The 16,018-nt window shown below is 54.7% G+C and overlaps 10 protein-coding genes across 10 annotated transcripts; 7 read left to right on the top strand and 3 right to left on the bottom strand.

Annotated features, from left to right (window-relative positions):
* The first annotated feature begins 185 nt into the window (after positions 1–185).
* DL89DRAFT_269743 (MFS general substrate transporter) lies at positions 186–1,726 on the top strand. Its single transcript, XM_040888412.1, has one exon. The coding sequence runs from the start codon at positions 238–240 to the stop codon at positions 1,669–1,671; it is 1,434 nt and encodes a 477-aa protein (XP_040741252.1). The 5' UTR covers positions 186–237; the 3' UTR covers positions 1,672–1,726.
* A 214-nt stretch (positions 1,727–1,940) lies between these two features.
* On the top strand, positions 1,941–2,713 carry DL89DRAFT_269742 (uncharacterized protein). The gene is made up of 2 exons (XM_040888411.1): positions 1,941–2,031; positions 2,085–2,713. The coding sequence occupies exons 1-2, from the start codon at positions 1,993–1,995 to the stop codon at positions 2,658–2,660; spliced, it is 615 nt and encodes a 204-aa protein (XP_040741251.1). The 5' UTR covers positions 1,941–1,992; the 3' UTR covers positions 2,661–2,713.
* Positions 2,699–3,793, bottom strand: DL89DRAFT_269741 (uncharacterized protein). The gene is given in 5 exon segments (XM_040888410.1): positions 2,699–2,792; positions 2,821–3,068; positions 3,098–3,157; positions 3,207–3,496; positions 3,516–3,793. The coding sequence occupies 5 exon segments, from the start codon at positions 3,704–3,706 to the stop codon at positions 2,727–2,729; spliced, it is 855 nt and encodes a 284-aa protein (XP_040741250.1). The 5' UTR covers positions 3,707–3,793; the 3' UTR covers positions 2,699–2,726.
* A 276-nt stretch (positions 3,794–4,069) lies between these two features.
* On the bottom strand, positions 4,070–5,682 carry DL89DRAFT_56845 (uncharacterized protein). The gene has a single exon (XM_040891818.1). The coding sequence runs from the start codon at positions 5,352–5,354 to the stop codon at positions 4,206–4,208; it is 1,149 nt and encodes a 382-aa protein (XP_040741249.1). The 5' UTR covers positions 5,355–5,682; the 3' UTR covers positions 4,070–4,205.
* A 246-nt stretch (positions 5,683–5,928) lies between these two features.
* DL89DRAFT_56820 (uncharacterized protein) lies at positions 5,929–7,091 on the bottom strand. Its single transcript, XM_040891817.1, has 2 exons — positions 6,789–7,091; positions 5,929–6,347 (listed from the first exon to the last, which is right to left on the bottom strand). Exons 1-2 carry the CDS (start codon positions 6,933–6,935, stop codon positions 6,012–6,014), a joined length of 483 nt encoding a protein of 160 aa, XP_040741248.1. The 5' UTR covers positions 6,936–7,091; the 3' UTR covers positions 5,929–6,011.
* A 597-nt stretch (positions 7,092–7,688) lies between these two features.
* DL89DRAFT_275743 (uncharacterized protein) lies at positions 7,689–8,165 on the top strand (the record flags this gene model as incomplete). The annotated part of the gene is made up of 2 exons (XM_040889349.1): positions 7,689–7,982; positions 8,019–8,165. The coding sequence occupies 2 exons, from the start codon at positions 7,689–7,691 to the stop codon at positions 8,163–8,165; spliced, it is 441 nt and encodes a 146-aa protein (XP_040741247.1).
* A 691-nt stretch (positions 8,166–8,856) lies between these two features.
* DL89DRAFT_214468 (uncharacterized protein) lies at positions 8,857–9,045 on the top strand (the record flags this gene model as incomplete). The annotated part of the gene is made up of 1 exon (XM_040884269.1): positions 8,857–9,045. A coding segment is annotated over one exon (189 nt), but the record flags the coding sequence as incomplete, so codon positions are not given.
* A 2,727-nt stretch (positions 9,046–11,772) lies between these two features.
* DL89DRAFT_209910 (DUF21-domain-containing protein) lies at positions 11,773–12,846 on the top strand (the record flags this gene model as incomplete). Its single annotated transcript, XM_040884173.1, has 2 exons — positions 11,773–12,722; positions 12,783–12,846. Coding segments are annotated over 2 exons (1,014 nt in total), but the record flags the coding sequence as incomplete, so codon positions are not given.
* A 970-nt stretch (positions 12,847–13,816) lies between these two features.
* On the top strand, positions 13,817–14,710 carry DL89DRAFT_259818 (uncharacterized protein; the record flags this gene model as incomplete). The annotated part of the gene is made up of 1 exon (XM_040885720.1): positions 13,817–14,710. The coding sequence occupies one exon, from the start codon at positions 13,817–13,819 to the stop codon at positions 14,708–14,710; it is 894 nt and encodes a 297-aa protein (XP_040741244.1).
* A 640-nt stretch (positions 14,711–15,350) lies between these two features.
* On the top strand, positions 15,351–15,976 carry DL89DRAFT_269739 (uncharacterized protein). The gene is made up of 2 exons (XM_040888409.1): positions 15,351–15,487; positions 15,551–15,976. Exons 1-2 carry the CDS (start codon positions 15,358–15,360, stop codon positions 15,907–15,909), a joined length of 489 nt encoding a protein of 162 aa, XP_040741243.1. The 5' UTR covers positions 15,351–15,357; the 3' UTR covers positions 15,910–15,976.
* Positions 15,977–16,018: the final 42 nt, after the last annotated feature.

Raw genomic sequence — 16,018 nt, 5'->3', positions numbered from 1 at the left:
GCACAAGCGGGTAGTGCACTCCTTCCCCCGCAATATGCAGTCTTGGTCATGCGCTCGGTGCTTTCAGGCGCACCTTCCAAAAGGAAAGGATCCGTGGGGGAATAGACTGCGGTCGCACGCCTGCTGAAAACTAGATAAAGCCCGCGCAATGCGGTGCATCTCCTTGCACGCTTCAACCAGACACCGCGCAAATATTTTATCTTATCCCCTTACTTTTCGTACTAATAGTTTTCCACAATGTCAGACGACTTGACCGATACCAAGGTTGTCTACGAGGAGAAGCAGACCGTCAATGCCAACGATCCAAAGCTCAAGTGGGCCTTTAGAAAGGTCGACATGACGCTGCTCTTCATTATTTTCCTGAGTAACGTGCTCAACTCGATGGACCGCGCCAACCTCGGTCTGTCAAAGGTCGACGGGCTCGAGAGAGATACGGGCATGTCCGGCTCCGATTTCAACGTCGTCGCCAGCATCATGTACCCGACATACTTGCTATTCATGCTGCCCAGCAACCTGCTTTTGCGCAAATTCGGCGCCCGCATTTGGCTCTCGCTCATCACCGTGGTGTGGGGAGTCATCAACATGTGCATGGCATTCGCCAAGAACAGGACCGACCTGATCCTGTGCCGTCTGTTCCTTGGTGCTGCCGAGAGTGGCGCAACGCCCGGTGCGCTGATGCTTATCACGCTCTGGTATCCGCGCCGGATGGTTACATCGCGCGTTGCTCTGTTCTACTCGGCGTTCGCAGCCGGCGCCATCATTGGCGGGCCCATTGCCTCAGGAATCCGCAAGATTGACAACCCGCGGTTCCGAGCCTGGGAGTGGATCTTTTTCGTCGAGGGCCTGCTCACTGCCGGCTTCGGCTTCGTCATGTATATTTTCCTGGCCGACTACCCCGACAAGAGCTGGATCCTGAGCCAGCAGGAGAAGGATCTGATCAACAGCCAGATGGCCGAAGAGCAGGCCCAGGGCGGCAAGAAGCCGGTCAACTACCGGCGTCTTTTGTCGTTCGCCAAGGACCCGCTCATCTACACCCTGGCGCTGATCCTGTTTTGCGCCAACTTTGGCGTCAACACCATCCTGACCTTTGCCGCCATCATCGTCAAGGAGATGGGATACAGCCCTGGTGCCTCGCAGGCCATGCAGGCGGCTCCGGGAATCTGCGGGTTTATTGGAATTCTGCTATCGCGCTACTACCCAAAATGGTTCCGCTCGCACTACTTTAGCTCGCTGTTCTGCTCGGCCTGGCTTGTGATCGGCTCGGCTGTGCTCTTGGGGGTTACCAACAACGGCGCGCGCATCTTTGCCCTGTGCATGCTGTCGTTTGGCGCCTTCGGCAATGTCGGCATGGGCCCTGGATGGCTGATGAGCAACGTCGGTGGACCGACCCGCGCTGCCCTGGCCGGTGCCATGAATGTGATCCTGGGCGGCCTCGGCGGCCTCTGCACATCGTATATTTACCGCAACAAGGACGCGCCCAAGTACATTTTTGGCCACGGCATGAACATGTTCGCCGCGCTGCTGTGCATTCTAACCGCCACTGCGTCGCACCTTATCATTGCCCGGCGCAACAAGCAAAAGGAGGCAAACCCGATCGATATCTCGGGCATGACGCAGGAGCAGATCGATGACCTCGAGACGGACCATCCTGACTTCCGCTACGTCGACTAGTATGCCCGTCTTAGTTTTTCGCATATACAGCTTTCTGTTACCACTTCTTTCCTGCTACTTTATAATATGTTTAACGTTGTTTCTACTTTTCCAGCGCTCATTCACTTTTCACACGGCCAGAGCATCATACGTGCCAAAATCACTGCCGCCAGGGCACTACCGCTTTCCAATCCAGTACTGCGTGTCTATTTGCTAATGCTGCTTGTGTGCTTCATTTGGGTGCTTTTGAAAAACAGGGTATAAATGCCATGGTACAGCTGCCTGGTTTTCTGAAACCAGTATACAACCCTGCCTCATACAACCCTCTAAACGCTCTTACAAATGAACTCTCATTCACTTGCCATCTTGCTCTTGGCTGCCGTGCTGTGCGCATCCGGGATCGCTACCGGTGCTCCGCCCCTGCTGGTTCTGAGACTGCTGCACCCGCAAACTCGCTTCCTGCCGGTCCTGCCGGTCCTGCCAACCCCGCTGGTCCATCTCCCGCTGCTGTGCCACCAGAGAACCTAAGTGAGAAGCTGTCCAACCTCGATAACTTTTCCACTAACCCTATCCCTGATCAGGACAATTTTATACCTGCTGCCAGCCTGAACCAGCCCAAAACGCCGGTTGACTCTCCGCAGTTTTTCCTTCCTTTCATGCCGCTCTCGCTCCAGCAGATCCAGCAGCAGCAGCAGCAGCTCATGCAGCAGATCAAGAACAAGCATCAGTCGCAGCAGATCAAGAGCCAGCAACAACCGCAACAGCAACCGCAGCAGCAAAACTCTGCTGATAAACTGTCGCACCAGTTCTGGGTCCATCCGGACGGCAGCGTGTTCCGGCCGGCTCCCGGAGATATTTCCAGTGATTCAACCGACGCCCCGTCCAAGCAGCTTAGCCGCCGCTGGTTCCCTGGCTATGGCCCGTATGGCGGCCACTACCCAGCATATCCCCCTTACTCGGGCCTTGACCTTGATCTTGGTCTCGGTCTCAGTCTCGGACTGCACATCTAACCACCACTGTCCTTCTACATTAAATTACGTTGTTATTACTCGCATCAACAATACAAACTATGCAAACTACTTCCAGATCTTTAGACTCGCCATGGCTGCAGCGCCCATATACACCGCCAAAAACAGGGACACCTGGAAACATGCGCTTAAACTGCTTGACTTGTAGCGAGCTGAATCCGCCGACTACCATGGTTATTAGGCCAGTGTATACCAGGACACCAGCACAGATGCTCTCAAGAACACCGTTCAGCAGCAGGGCGTACTTTGAGTGGGGCTCATATACATGGCGTACAGCAAGGCCAATGACGATACCAAGTGGTGTGGTCATCGTGAACGCCAGACCGCTGATCCACGCCTTCCACCATCCCGGCAGACGTTCTGGAGTTGTGCGTGGCTGGAGATATCTAGCTCAGCTCAATCCTGCGAATCATGTGCACCAACCGGGACCAAGACAGCATCGCCATCCATATCGTCTTGCGCATGCCGAATAGGATGCACTGCGTGACCCTGGTGTCTCTGCTGCTGCGGAATGGCCTTTGTTGGGACCGGGCATGTTACCATGGGCTGGTTCACCGAGCGTCCTCTCCAGCTGAGGGTTGACTTGCCAGGGCTCGGGCGTAAACGAAGTAGCCATCGAGAATTCAGCGTCCTGGTGGGACTTGTTCTTGTGAGCTGTTGGCAACTTTGCAGGCAATGGGTACACTGTTTCCGCTGGGAATGTGGTAGAGTCGACAAAGTCCACATTGACATACTCCTGCCTGCTACCGCCCGGGCTCTCTGGAATACTCATGTCAGCCTCTGTTGTCGGATCCTGCTGCCAGCCATTGGCAGGACAGCTGGGCCTTTATCCAGTACAGCTCAGCCAGTGATGAGCCAAGCGCAAGACCCTCAAAGAATTGGTGGAAGCAGATCGCAACCAGCATGACCGTGAAGTCCTTGTCACTTACAGCCAAAGCTAGACCGACGAGAACAGAGTAAAGCGCAATTCCAACCTCGAGGACATATGTGGCCATGGCTCTCCTTTTCACATCGACAGGCAGCGGCATATCGGCTATTGTTGAGCCGGGACTATGGATCACGGTGCTGCCACCGGGGCTTGCTGCATTGCCGCTTCTGCTATTGTTGCCAACCGCTGGAACATTGCCACTTGAATCCGACATCTCTGACGCGGACGAGTTGTACACACGCTTCGTTGTTGTGGGAGGGATGGATAGCGACACACGCTTCGTCGGCTTGGTGCTAGTTTCTTCGTCGACTGTGGCCATAACTCCATTTACGACTGACTCTGTATAGCTGCTCTTCTTGTGGTGGTGGTGGCGGTGGTGATGGTGAGGGGCGACATAAGGGGCAGTCGAGCCCCAGGAGTCGTCAGCCTCGTGTACTGTATCCAAGCGCCTGCTGTTGCTCTCACTCGTGCTATAACGCTGTGGCCTGGTCAGTGAAGGTGTGCTGCTGGGAGCTGCTGCTGGTGTATCCAGACGTATCCGTTTGTCGACGACTGGCGCCGGATATTTGCTGCTTGTTGGGTGCGGAGGATGCATATATTCATAGTCCGATCGAGGGCCCTCTGCGAGGCAGCTGAGGCATGCTGTCGACATATCCACTCACGCCGCTACCGCGTTTTGTCGGCAATGGCTCCAGCAGGGCCCCACGCACCGCAGCCTCCAGTGTAGTTGGTGCTAGGCGTGGCATGCTCAGACAGCGCTGCTTGCGAGCTCTACTGCGGCGGGTCTTGGAGGCAATGCTACGAAGCGGGTTGGTGAAAGAGTTTGGCCGCAGCGACACGGCCCGGGACGAATTGCTCGGCTTGCCTGATGATGAGACATTGGAGGTGCGATTGGACCGCTGCATGCGATGCATTAGCTCTGGTGTCGATTTTGCTTGCGTGTGCATAGCCGCATTGCTAGTATGCATGCCGGTTGGTGGCATTGGCCACATAGATGGCGTGTAGAGCGGGAACTGTGGGTCAGAGGATATGTAGCGCGACAGCCGATCGTTTTGCATCATGGCCAGGTGCTGACGCGACTGCACCAGCGCCGCATAATTACCATATCGGGACAAGGCAAACCCCGTGCGAACCGTATAAACTGAAGGCGCGCCTGTGCCGGCGGCCAGTGATTGCGTCATGTTTGCAGAGCTAAACACGTAGGGGTTGATGGCTGGCGACAGCACGGGCGGCGGCATGGTATAGCAGGGGGAGTCGAAACCATGCGCATATAAAGGGTATACCGGCTCGCTTACGCTATCATCGTCAACGCCATTCCCGCTCTCGATTGCCGACATTGGCGTCCGCTGGTGTGCCGACCGGTTCAACCAAGCCTCAAACAGCCACCACTCAAAGCTGTGCATGGTGAATATGGCCATCATCGCGAACAGGCTGGCCCATGCACCATACTGGCTGGCGAAGTCACCTAGACAGGGGTTGGTCAGTGCGCTGTGGGCGGAAGGGAATATGTGTATCATCGCTGTCGAAATAATGACGCCTGCACCGAAAAACTGGCCGAACTGCAGCAACGGTCCGGGCAGGAAGGCAAATCGCGGCAGCGACCGGCTAATGATGGGCAGAAATACGCCCAGTGCGCTGGTGCCAATAATTATAAACAGCGAAGCTATGTGCCAGTCGTTGTCCCAGGCACTGCTGGCGCCAGTCTCTGAACTGCACAGAACGTCTGGACTAGAATAGTCGATATCCATTTGCGCCAATTAAGAGGTAAAAAAAGAAGAAAAAGGATGTTCGTTAGCGAGTACTAGGGGACAGAACGATATGGAGGAAGAGGTGAGAGGCGTCGTTCGTAAGAAAAGGAAGGTGGGAGGAAGGAGGAAATAAGCGGTATACCATTGATGGCTTGGGGCTAAGCGTTAGCGGGACCGGCGGGACCGATTCTATTTGAATGCAGCCCGCACACCATGCAGCCCGCATTTTGTTTTAGTTTTGTGCATAATGTTTTTTGCCGTTCTCCAATGTGGCTTTCGCGAAGCGCTAAAATGAGGTAACCGCCCAGTGTTACCCGATATGTAGACGGGGAATGGGGAGGCAACCGCGAGCCGACAATATAAATTCCAGAAATCCCAATAATTACGACACTTGTTGCACTGGCTCGAATTGTCGCTCGATGTCTGGTAGAGAGCTTGGGTGCAGACTTGCTGGAAATGGGCTGTTCGAAGCGCAAAGTGCGATCAGCCATCGCTGCAGCTCAAAGAACCCCTCGTTTCTTTCTTGCCTTCTGACGCTTTGGCCGAGTCTGCCAGAATGCACGGGGGATATGGCCCGTTGTTTGGGGGGTCTCTTTTGCCAAACAACCGCTCTTAACCCGGACAACATATCCCTGTGGTCCCCATGGCTCAAATCATTTATTTGTCTTGAAAAACAGAGCTCCTAGTTCTTGTAGCGCCATTTGCTGTTAAACCCAGACTTCCATTTGGCATAGACCACGACGGCCTTGTCGGCATTGCCGCCCTCCTCCTTGACCAGGCGGTGGATGAACATACAATCCTCCTCGGAGCACGGATCGAACCCAACGACGACCAGCTTGGCCATGAGAACCGGGCACTTTTCGCACGGCTTTCCGCCGCACCCACACTTGCACCCACATCCCTCGCGCTCGTGGCACAGGATCCAGCAAGATGAGTGGAAGTGTGGGTGGTGGCAGTGGTGGCAGCTTCCCATTTCGACGCTATGTTAAAGTACTGTACAGGCAAGGTGTTTGGTATGAGTGTAAGGTGGGGTGGGGGTGAAGAAAGGAGGAGCTGGATGAGGCGGCAGAGCAGTAGTGAGGAAAGGCAGGCGGGGCTACCGGGAGGGGCCTGCGAAAGATGGAATTTCACAGCACCATGACCAGGCATGGCCCAAAGCGCAGTTATCACACGGGGGCACACGGCCTGACCAGGCGGGCCCCCGATTCGCGTATCTGGTATAGTGCAGCAACCCATGCATGTACGGGACCAATACACCTGGCAGCGGGCAATCGACGCAGTATAGTGAGCGAACCTTCAGGATGGGCCTGCGCATCCTTTTAAGCGCCCAGGCGAGCCGCTGGTTGTGCAAAAAGTCTAATCCCTTACTTTTGCCTTTGCTTTCCATTTTCCCCAAGCTACATACAAACAGCCCGTACAATGATTTATACTTGCCTCGAGGGCCGTATTTTCCAGATTGAGCCCGTGTTTACGGTCGAGAAGTGCGTCGAGAAGGTCGTCGAGAAGGTCGTCGAGAAGAAGGTCGAGGTCGTCAAAGAGGTGTGCTGCTGCGGCGGACACGGCCACCACCACCACCACCATGGCGGCTGTGGCTGCGGGTGCGGCGGCGGATGCAAGACGCCAGCGCCCAAGAAGCCGTGCGACCAGGAGATCAAAATCAAGGTCTCGGTCGAGGAGAAGTGCTAAAAGCCGATATATACGTTTGTCTTATTCTGTCCAATACATTGTTGCTTGAAGCAGCGCTTGGCGGCTGGAAGTGGGTGTATGCATGTCTCAGCCCGTATATTGAGAGTTTAAAAAAAGGACGGCGGGGCCAAAGGACAGCAAGGAGGGGAACAAGAACAGGCCTGTATAAAGGCTGGAATAAACAGGGGAATGATTTTTGGTTGCAGTTTTACTCCTCGAGGAAGAAGTAGTTGCCCTCGGCCTTCTGCTCCTTGTCCTTGACCGAGTCGTACTTGTTGATACGAGGGCGGAAGTTGGTCGGGTCACGGCGGAACGTGATGCTGAGGGACTTGAGGAACTTGTTCATACCCGTCAGCAGCGCCTGGGGCGATGTGGCAGTGGCCTCAATCGACGGAGTGCCCTCCATGACGATGACGCTGTCGGCAAGATAGGTAGCCATGATGAAATCGTGCTCGACGATGAAGGCAGTCTTCTTGGCGTGCAGGATGAAGCGCTTGATGACCTTGGAGGCAATGATACGCTGCTCGGAATCGAGGTACGCCGAGGGCTCGTCGATAAGGTAGATGTCAGCCGGCTGGCCGAGAGCCAGCACAAGGGCAACGCGCTGCAGCTCACCACCGGACAGGCTCTGCACGTCCTGGTCGATGAATGTCGTCGATGCGCATGGGCTTGGCGACATCGGTCTGGAACTGCGGGTGCATGAACATGGTGCGGATCTTCTTGAGCAGCAGCATGCGCACAGTGCCGGCAAACTTGGGCGCAATCTTCTGCGGCTTGTACGAGACGTTGAGCTGCGGGATGGTGACATCGTTGTCGGGCGCGAGCAGACCGGCCAGCATGCGGATCAGCGTGGTCTTTCCGGTTCCGTTCTCGCCGAGCAGCACGATGATCTGCGAGTCGCTGAACTCGCCAGCCTCGACGTTGAGCTTGAAGTTGCCCAGGGTCTTGTTCATGTCGGGGTACGAGTACGCGTTGTAGCGCTCGATAATCTCGTCCTGGGCCTGCTCGACAAGACGGAACGACAGCGACTCCTGGCGGAAGCGCATGTTCTCGGTCGGAATCTTACCCTCAAGGAAGATGTTGATGCCTTCGCGCACCGAGAACGGCATGGTCACAACACCGTAGACCGACGGCACACCGTACAGCATGCAAATGAAATCTGACAGATAATCCAGCACCGACAGATCGTGCTCCACCGCAATAACGTACTTGGTCGGGCCCAGCATGCTACGGATGACGCGGGCGGCGTTCAGACGCTGCTTGACATCGAGGTACGACGACGGCTCATCAAACATGTACACGTCGGCGTTCTGGATGCAGGTGGCAGCAATGGCGAAAGCGCTGCAGCTCTCCTCCCGACAGCTGAGCAACCTGGCGGGTCAGCACGTCCTTGAGATCAAGCTGCTCAATCAGGAACTTGGCGTTGCCCATCTCGGACTTTGCGCTGATCAGCTCGCCAACGACGCCCTTGACCGAGCGCGGCATGGCATCGACCCACTGCGGCTTGGTGATGGCGCGCAGGTTGTCCTCGAGGATCTTTGTGAAGTAGTTCTGCAGCTCAGAGCCACGGAAGTGCTTCAGGATATCCTCCCAGTCGGGCGGCGATGCGTACTTGCCCAGGTTAGGCTTCAGCTTTCCCGACAGAATCTTCAGCGCAGTCGACTTTCCGGTACCGTTAGCACCGACCAGGCCGAGGACCTGTCCCGGGCGCGGCGTGGGCAGGCGGTGCAGCTTGAACGAGTTGGCACCGTAGCGGTGGGTGGTCTCCTTCTCGAGGTTGGTGGGCAGGTTGATGATGGTGATGGCGCCGAACGGGCACTTCTTGACACACATACCGCAACCAATGCACAGCTCCTCTGAAATGACAGAAATCTTGGACGAGGGCCAGACGTCAATGCACAGCTTGCCCATTTTGTTGACAGGGCACACGCGCTTGCACTCCTGCCGGCACTTCTTGGGCCGGCACTTGTCGGCGCTGACAATAGCGATACGCTGGTTCTTCTCCGACATTGCGTCTATGAATCTCTACCAAAAAGGGGAAATAGGGAAAATAAAAAAATTGTGGAAGCAAGAGGGCGTGGCAGTGGCAGCGGAGACGGAGAGAGAAAATTTTTTTGCCAACCTCAGCTGGGGTCTGGCATCTAGAAATCAGCTCCTGGGGTGCTGGGCCAATCAGCGGGCCACGGCCAGATTATCTTTCTGGGCTGTGCCTGCACCATAAATCCTGTGCCAATTGTGCGCAAAATGCAGCTGTGCTACATGCGCAACTAGGAAAAAGCGCTTACGACGCCCACCAGGCTAGTGCTTTGGAACTCCCCTCTCCAGCTTCGCCGGTACACATGCCATGCGAGTCTCGGGAAGTGCTCGTTCACTGGGGATAGTTCCCGCCGCTGGGAGAACTCTGTGCTCGGGCACATAGTGGGGCTTTGGCGGAATGAAAGCCGCGACTTTGAGGCGCAAGTCCCTTCAGGCAATCAAATACGCTCTGGCGGGCGGGGATTTTTGGATTATAAACCCAAAGATGTACAACGGTAAGCACGGCATGATCACGTATGTTTGCACGTATCTAAATCTGTAATCTGCAACCCAAGTCACCGCTACCACGGCGCTGCCCCTATCTCTGCCAGATCAGCGTGCCATCGATCCAGCAACGTGTTTTGTTCAGACCGCTTGTTCACAAGCAAAATATCAACAATGACTTGTCGCTATTGCCATTGCCATTGCCACTGTCCACGCCCTAGCCTCCCCCTTTTGGAGGCGACTAACAGAAAAGACCGAGAGCGGATGGCCGAGTGTGGTAGCAAAAAGCTGCAGCATGGTAGAGGGGCCACTTCAATTGAAGTGGGTACCGTGCCAATACGAGTGCTGTCTAGTGCACTGCCCATTCGGTATTTTGAAATAAAAATGTGTCTTTGAAATGCCGTGCCTCTCTAGATCGCCAGCGATACCAACGACGTAGCTCGGCCTCTGGAAATCAACGGACCAATGACGGCAGCCAGACACAGGTGTGCGTGATTCCACGCTTTATTCATTCTACAGGCTGCTATTGTGACAGAGCGTGGCTAGTGGGAATAGATAGCACGCCTCTAAGGCATGGCATTCATCTATGCACCCAGCTTGCGATCGCTCACTGTAAAAAACGTATTTCGTGGCTAGCGGCAAAGTCCGCTCGGCGTCAAGCTTTCCACTGTGGAAACCAGGGGGAGTCAGCCTCAGTATGGCACAGATCCATGGGAAAAGAAATATGGCGGTCGAGTACTGCGGCCAGCAGTCTCGCTACTGAGGCGTCTCCGATAAGGTACACAGTAATATGACTCGGTGCCGCCGATAGACGATCAGCAGTGGTGCGTTCTGTAAGGAAAAAGGTTTACGCAGGCATCGCCAAAGAATCGGTGACGTCTTGACAAGATCCACAATGTTTAGAGGCATGTGGTTTCTGTTGTGTGCTTTAAACCCACAACATTCATTGCAACATCCTGTGGCTGAAACATGGCAACATGCCTCTCCCCCCAAAAAAATTTTGCGGGCCGCGCAAAGCACTCCTGCGAAGGAACAGCAGCCTGTTACACCCAGCCGAGCTGGCATCATAGGTGAACGTGCTAGCGTCAAGGCGTTTGTGGCCTGGGATGTGAATTGGCAGCGAAGTAGCAGAGTCTGACAGTAGGTACAAGGTGCGCGAGCACTCTAATCCCATTTGCTTGTCACTCTACGAGTCCTCCCTCGACATTGCGATCTTGCTAGTGCATTTGGGTCTGTTGCAAAAAGAGCCCGGCAGCCGTTTAGCGGGAGGGGAAGGGGTATAAATGCCATTGCGTCTGCTTATGAAAATCGCCAATATAAACCCGCAGCGAACTCAAACAAGCTTTTTACTATTCTCTTGAAAATAACTCCCCACCAGCTTCTCTCTTCTCTACGTCTTCGCCCTTTCATTTTTTTGTCTATACTCCCTACCATGAACCCTCCGCCTGCTCCTCATCCGTACCCTATCAAGGTCGATGGCAGGGTTTCGCCGCTCTACATCTGAACCGTCTACATCGAGTGGGACTGCGGAGATCAGACAGCCAGTCGGTCGGGATTATTTTTCTCTCCCTACACAGTAGGCGAATTCCAAGAGAGCCGTCGTCTGCTGCTGATCTTGCGTCCTTTTCTACCCTCCAGTCTCCTTCATCTGTCTATATTTTCCACGTCTCATTTCTTCTCTGCACTGCATCCTCTTATAGACTGCATTCTTCCAACCCTCCACTGTTCAAATACAATTGGATCATACAGACATTGATTAGACCAGACCGCAAATATCCAAACTCGCAGAGTATTGAATTAAAGGTTGCATTATAAAACGACCTGCATCCCAGAAACGTGATGGGCGACCCAGGCACAGGCTGCCAAGCCCGGGTCTGGGGAGTGGGATTGACCACTGAGGTAATTGCGAGGGAATTCGCGCATGCATAAGTCTGAGCGCTCTGCATCCAGAAAACCCATCCGAGCTGGAGCAGGGTACACCAAACCTCTTCTTATTCCGCTATCAAAATTTGTTCTTTTTCATTTCTATTAGATGGCGCTAAGAGAACATACCGCATCTTTATTGGCAGCGATGGCCGCGCTGCAGGCCGTCAGCGCCTCACCGATTGTGAGCACCGGCGAGGAGGAGCCGACAGTGCCGAGCGGAAGTCCCGAGTACTACTTCCGGCTCGCAGTCTGTGCCGTGCTGGTGTTGACCGGCGGACTGCTGGCTGGGCTCACTCTTGGCCTCATGTCGCTGGACGAAACGAACCTGCACATTCTGGCGACGTCGGGCACAGAAACGCAGAAAAAGTACGCCAAGCGCATCCAGCCAATCCGCAAAAACGGGCACTGGCTTCTGGTTACGCTCTTGCTGGGCAACACGGTTATCAACGAGACCCTTCCAATCGTCATGGACTCGATTTTCGGCGGTGGTGTCACAGCGGTGCTGGTGTCGACAGCCTCGATCTTTGTGTTTGGCGAAATCATTCCCCAGTCGCTGTGTGCACGCTACGGCCTGGTGGTTGGTGCGTTTTTCGCCTACCCGGTGCGTTTCCTGCAGTACGTGCTTTCGCCAGTGGGATATCCGATTGCAATGCTGCTTGATTATGTACTAGGCGCCGACCACGGAATCACGTACAAAAAGGCCGAATTGAAGGAGCTCGTGTCGCTGAGCGACACTGCACACGGCGGAAATCTGTCTGCTGACGAGGTGACCATTATTCGCGGCGCGTTGGAGCTCAGCGAGAGACTCGTGGTCGATGTGATGACTGAGCTCAAAAACGTCTACATGGTGGACATAAACGCCCAGCTCGACCGCAAGCTGCTGACCGAGATGCTCAGACATGGCCACAGCCGCGTGCCCGTGTACGACGGGAACCGCATGAACATCGTCGGCGTGCTCTTGGTCAAGTCGCTGATTCTGCTCGACCCCGACGACGCTGTGCCCGTGCGCGAGGCCAAAATCACCAGCATCCCCCTGGTAACCCCCAAGGTCTCTCTGTACGATATCCTCAATGCCTTCCAAGAAGGTGGCAGCCACATGGCAATCGTCGTGGGCCCGGCCGCATCCCTGCAGATCGAAACCCCAACCCCGGTGCCAACGGATACCTCGCCTCTGCTGGGCGGCGGTCAGGTCTCGGCATCGCTGACGCAGAGCCCGCCGCAGATGTCTCGCCGGTGGTCGAATTTCATCAAGGGCGAGGAGCACGCGAATGTGACCGACCAGGAAATCCTCAACAGCTACGTGCCTGTTGGCATCATCACGCTTGAGGACGTTATCGAGGAGCTCATCCAGGAGGAAATCATCGACGAGACCGACGTGTTTGTCGATATGAGACGCAAAATCAAGGTCATGAGAGCCGTCAAGCTGGCACAGCACCCAATAAGGACGGCCGAGTCCGACCAGGGCAAGCGCCGAGGCATGGCTTTCAGCGCACGACGTAGAAATGAGTAGGTTCTTTCCTGTCATGTGGGAGTGAGATGAAGTTGACGTGACCTGCAACCCGCTCATGCTTTTGAACATGGTGAAAGGGGGGAAGCTCTCAGCTGCGGAGAGGCAAATGCATCTCGGCAACAAGCAAACAGCCTCGTGTCTTGCCTTCATTCTGGTCATCGGACCTGGGCCATGTCCAGCAGGATGCATGTGCTCCTTGCCAGGTGAAGATAAATCCCCCGCCTGGATTGAAGGGAGGGCGCTGTCTGCACAACGCAGCACCAGCCGTAGACGCTAGTGCCCCTGTGTAGCAAGTCTCGCCATAAACAGATTTGCAAAAGAAACGTAGCAGAACGGCAAACAGTGAACACTCACCCTTGCGCACGGAGCAATCGTTCCGGTCTGTATGTGCATATCCAGACGCCTCCACAAACAGATAATTGTAGCTCAGGGACGCACCAAAATGCAGGCGGGAAAATGCACCGCAAGTAGGATGCCCACCAATGTATCTCTGTACCACATACGCCGTCCGAGAGTGAAAAATTCGCTCCACATGACCTCGACATTTTATTGGCAGGGCCAGAAACACACGGGCGGCGGTATTTTTATTTTTGAAAGTGCTGAGGGGCGAAAAGAAAGAAAAAGCTCTCTCTCTTCACTCCTCCTTCTCGGCAACCACCCCGTATATGTCGTTCCACCCACACAGCCTTTTTCTACTCGCCCGGCAAATGAGCAGCTTGTAAAATAGCACTCTTATCTCCTCTATCTCTCTCCCACCACAGGCTTTTATTCTACCCTGCAAAATCGCTCTTTATATATCATTCCAACCCCTCAACACTAAATGACAACCGCGGCCACAATCACCAACTCGTTACACCCGCTGCGCCTGTTTACAGCACCCGGTGACCACAACCACCACAACCACAGCAGCGGCACGCCGGGGCTGACGTCAACAGCGACATCGACGGCCAGCTCAACTCACCAGCGCAACAGCACAGATAGCGATGATTCAGGCACCACCGGCCACTCCCCAGCGGCCCTGTGGCCAGCCGCCGTCGATGCTCTAGCCCTGCGTCTCTGGGAATGTGGGCGGTCAGCACTAGGCAAGTCCATCGCAGAGTCTGCCCTCAGCCAAGAGCAGCCGCCGCCAACGCCGGCCATGCCCGGTGACCCCGCTGCCACCCCGGCTCTGTGCGATGGCCCCTATGTGCGGGTTGACTATGTGCCTCCTGATGCCAAGAAATCAAGCCCTCGCCCCCAACACATGCAGCCGCCGATTTCAAACCCGTTCAAGACATTGCTCAGAACCCCACCCAGCAGCAGTAGCAGCACCGCGGCTACTGCGCTTTCCAGCAGTTCTTCCGGTGATGCAACGAGTGCTGATGTGTGTAACCATTGCCGGCAGGGCAATTTCCTCGAGTTCTGCTTCTCCCGCGACCACTGCCAATGTGCGTGCCATGAGGACTGCCCGTGCAACCCGTGCGCCGATATCCGGCAGCAAAGGCACCGCAGCGTATCGACAGACAACACAGCGCAGCCTACACCGGCGAGGGTCCAGAGCAAGGAGTCGTTGGACCCGGCGTTTCGGCCGTTCGGGGATGTCGCCGCAGTCAAGCCCGTGATGCTCCACACCGGCCGAAAGCGGCACCAGCGCGACTACGAGAACGCCCGCATGCGTGTCTCGAAGATTTGGGCCGACGAGAAGCGCCGCCTATGCTCCATGCCGACATCGTAAAAGATCCCTACTATCTTACAACAAGTGTACATATTCCACCACTTTAATTCCTGCATGTCCATCGCCCGGCAATTGCCTTCTGCAGTGTAGCAGCATGTGAAGCGTAAGTGCACGTTCATTGTTCTTTCTGGCAATCTCTTTTGTGCGTGTAAAAATGTGCGCTTGCATGGACCTCTAGCTTGTTCTGGGCAGCCATTTGCCCACGCTCGCCTGTCACCCTGTCGGAAAAAACCCCCTCCGAGGGTTGGCCTGCGCACCACTCATGCCCATTTCTGTTTTTGAACACAAGGGAGTGTAAATCCACATTATCCTATGCATGACATGTTTGGCAGCGGTGACAGCAGCAGCGGCAGCGGTGGCAGCATCAACAGAACAAGAACGGAGGAACTGAGTTAGAACAGAATCCATGAGTGCTGGGTTCCACATACGTAAAGTTGCATCGACATGCGTGGATATGGTGGCTATAGACTTATATTGCCGAGCCTATACGCAAATGGCCACTTGCAAATGGCGACGAATATGGATGATGGCTTATAACTCATTGAGATGAAGGAAACGTATATATTGTTCCATTAGGGACTGCTATTTCTATTGCTGCTCGTTTGATAGCATAGGTTTCCCACATTCTCCCTTCCTTTCATCTCTAAATGCTCAAGCTAATATCTTTTGCGCTTACCGCATTTGTTGCAGTCAACGCTGGTGTCACGCCCAATGAGGCTGACTTGTCTGAGGCAGGATTCCCTATTCAAAAGAGCTACTATGGCGGCGGCGGAGGAGGTAAGGGCAGTCATAACAAACATATGTAGGATTCGTCTGTATTGTACTGATCAAGGCCAGTAGTAGTAGGTAACTGTGTCATGTACGAGGTCAAGCCTGGCGACTACTGCTACAAGATTGCAATCAGCAATGGCATTTCGTACCAGCAGTTCCTAGCCCAGAACCCTGGAATCAACTGCGCTAACCTTTACGTCAACCAGAAGGTCTGTCTACTGCCACTAACTCTTCCTGGGTGGTCAGGATACAACAAGGCACACCCGGCTTCGTGCAAGACGTATCAGGTGCAGGCGGGTGACGTGTGCTCTGCAATCGCAGAGCAGAGCTTCATGTCAGTCGACCGTTTGGTTGAGCTCAATGCTAATATGGTCGGGTGGAATGGGTGCCAGGAGCTGTACATCGGACAAACCCTGTGCCTCGATTAGATCCAAGATATAGAAATAGAACGTGCAATAGGTAGCCTTCTCATTACACACCAGCATTAAATCAGTCCTCAATCAAACTACCCAAACCAGAATGTCTACTGCATTGGCA

This window comes from Linderina pennispora (genome assembly GCF_002104995.1).
Source record: "Linderina pennispora strain ATCC 12442 chromosome Unknown DL89scaffold_13, whole genome shotgun sequence".
NCBI lineage: Eukaryota > Fungi > Kickxellomycota > Kickxellomycetes > Kickxellales > Kickxellaceae > Linderina > Linderina pennispora.
The sequence above is the reverse complement of the archived record's forward strand: the minus strand, read 5'-3'. Positions and strand labels throughout refer to the sequence as shown.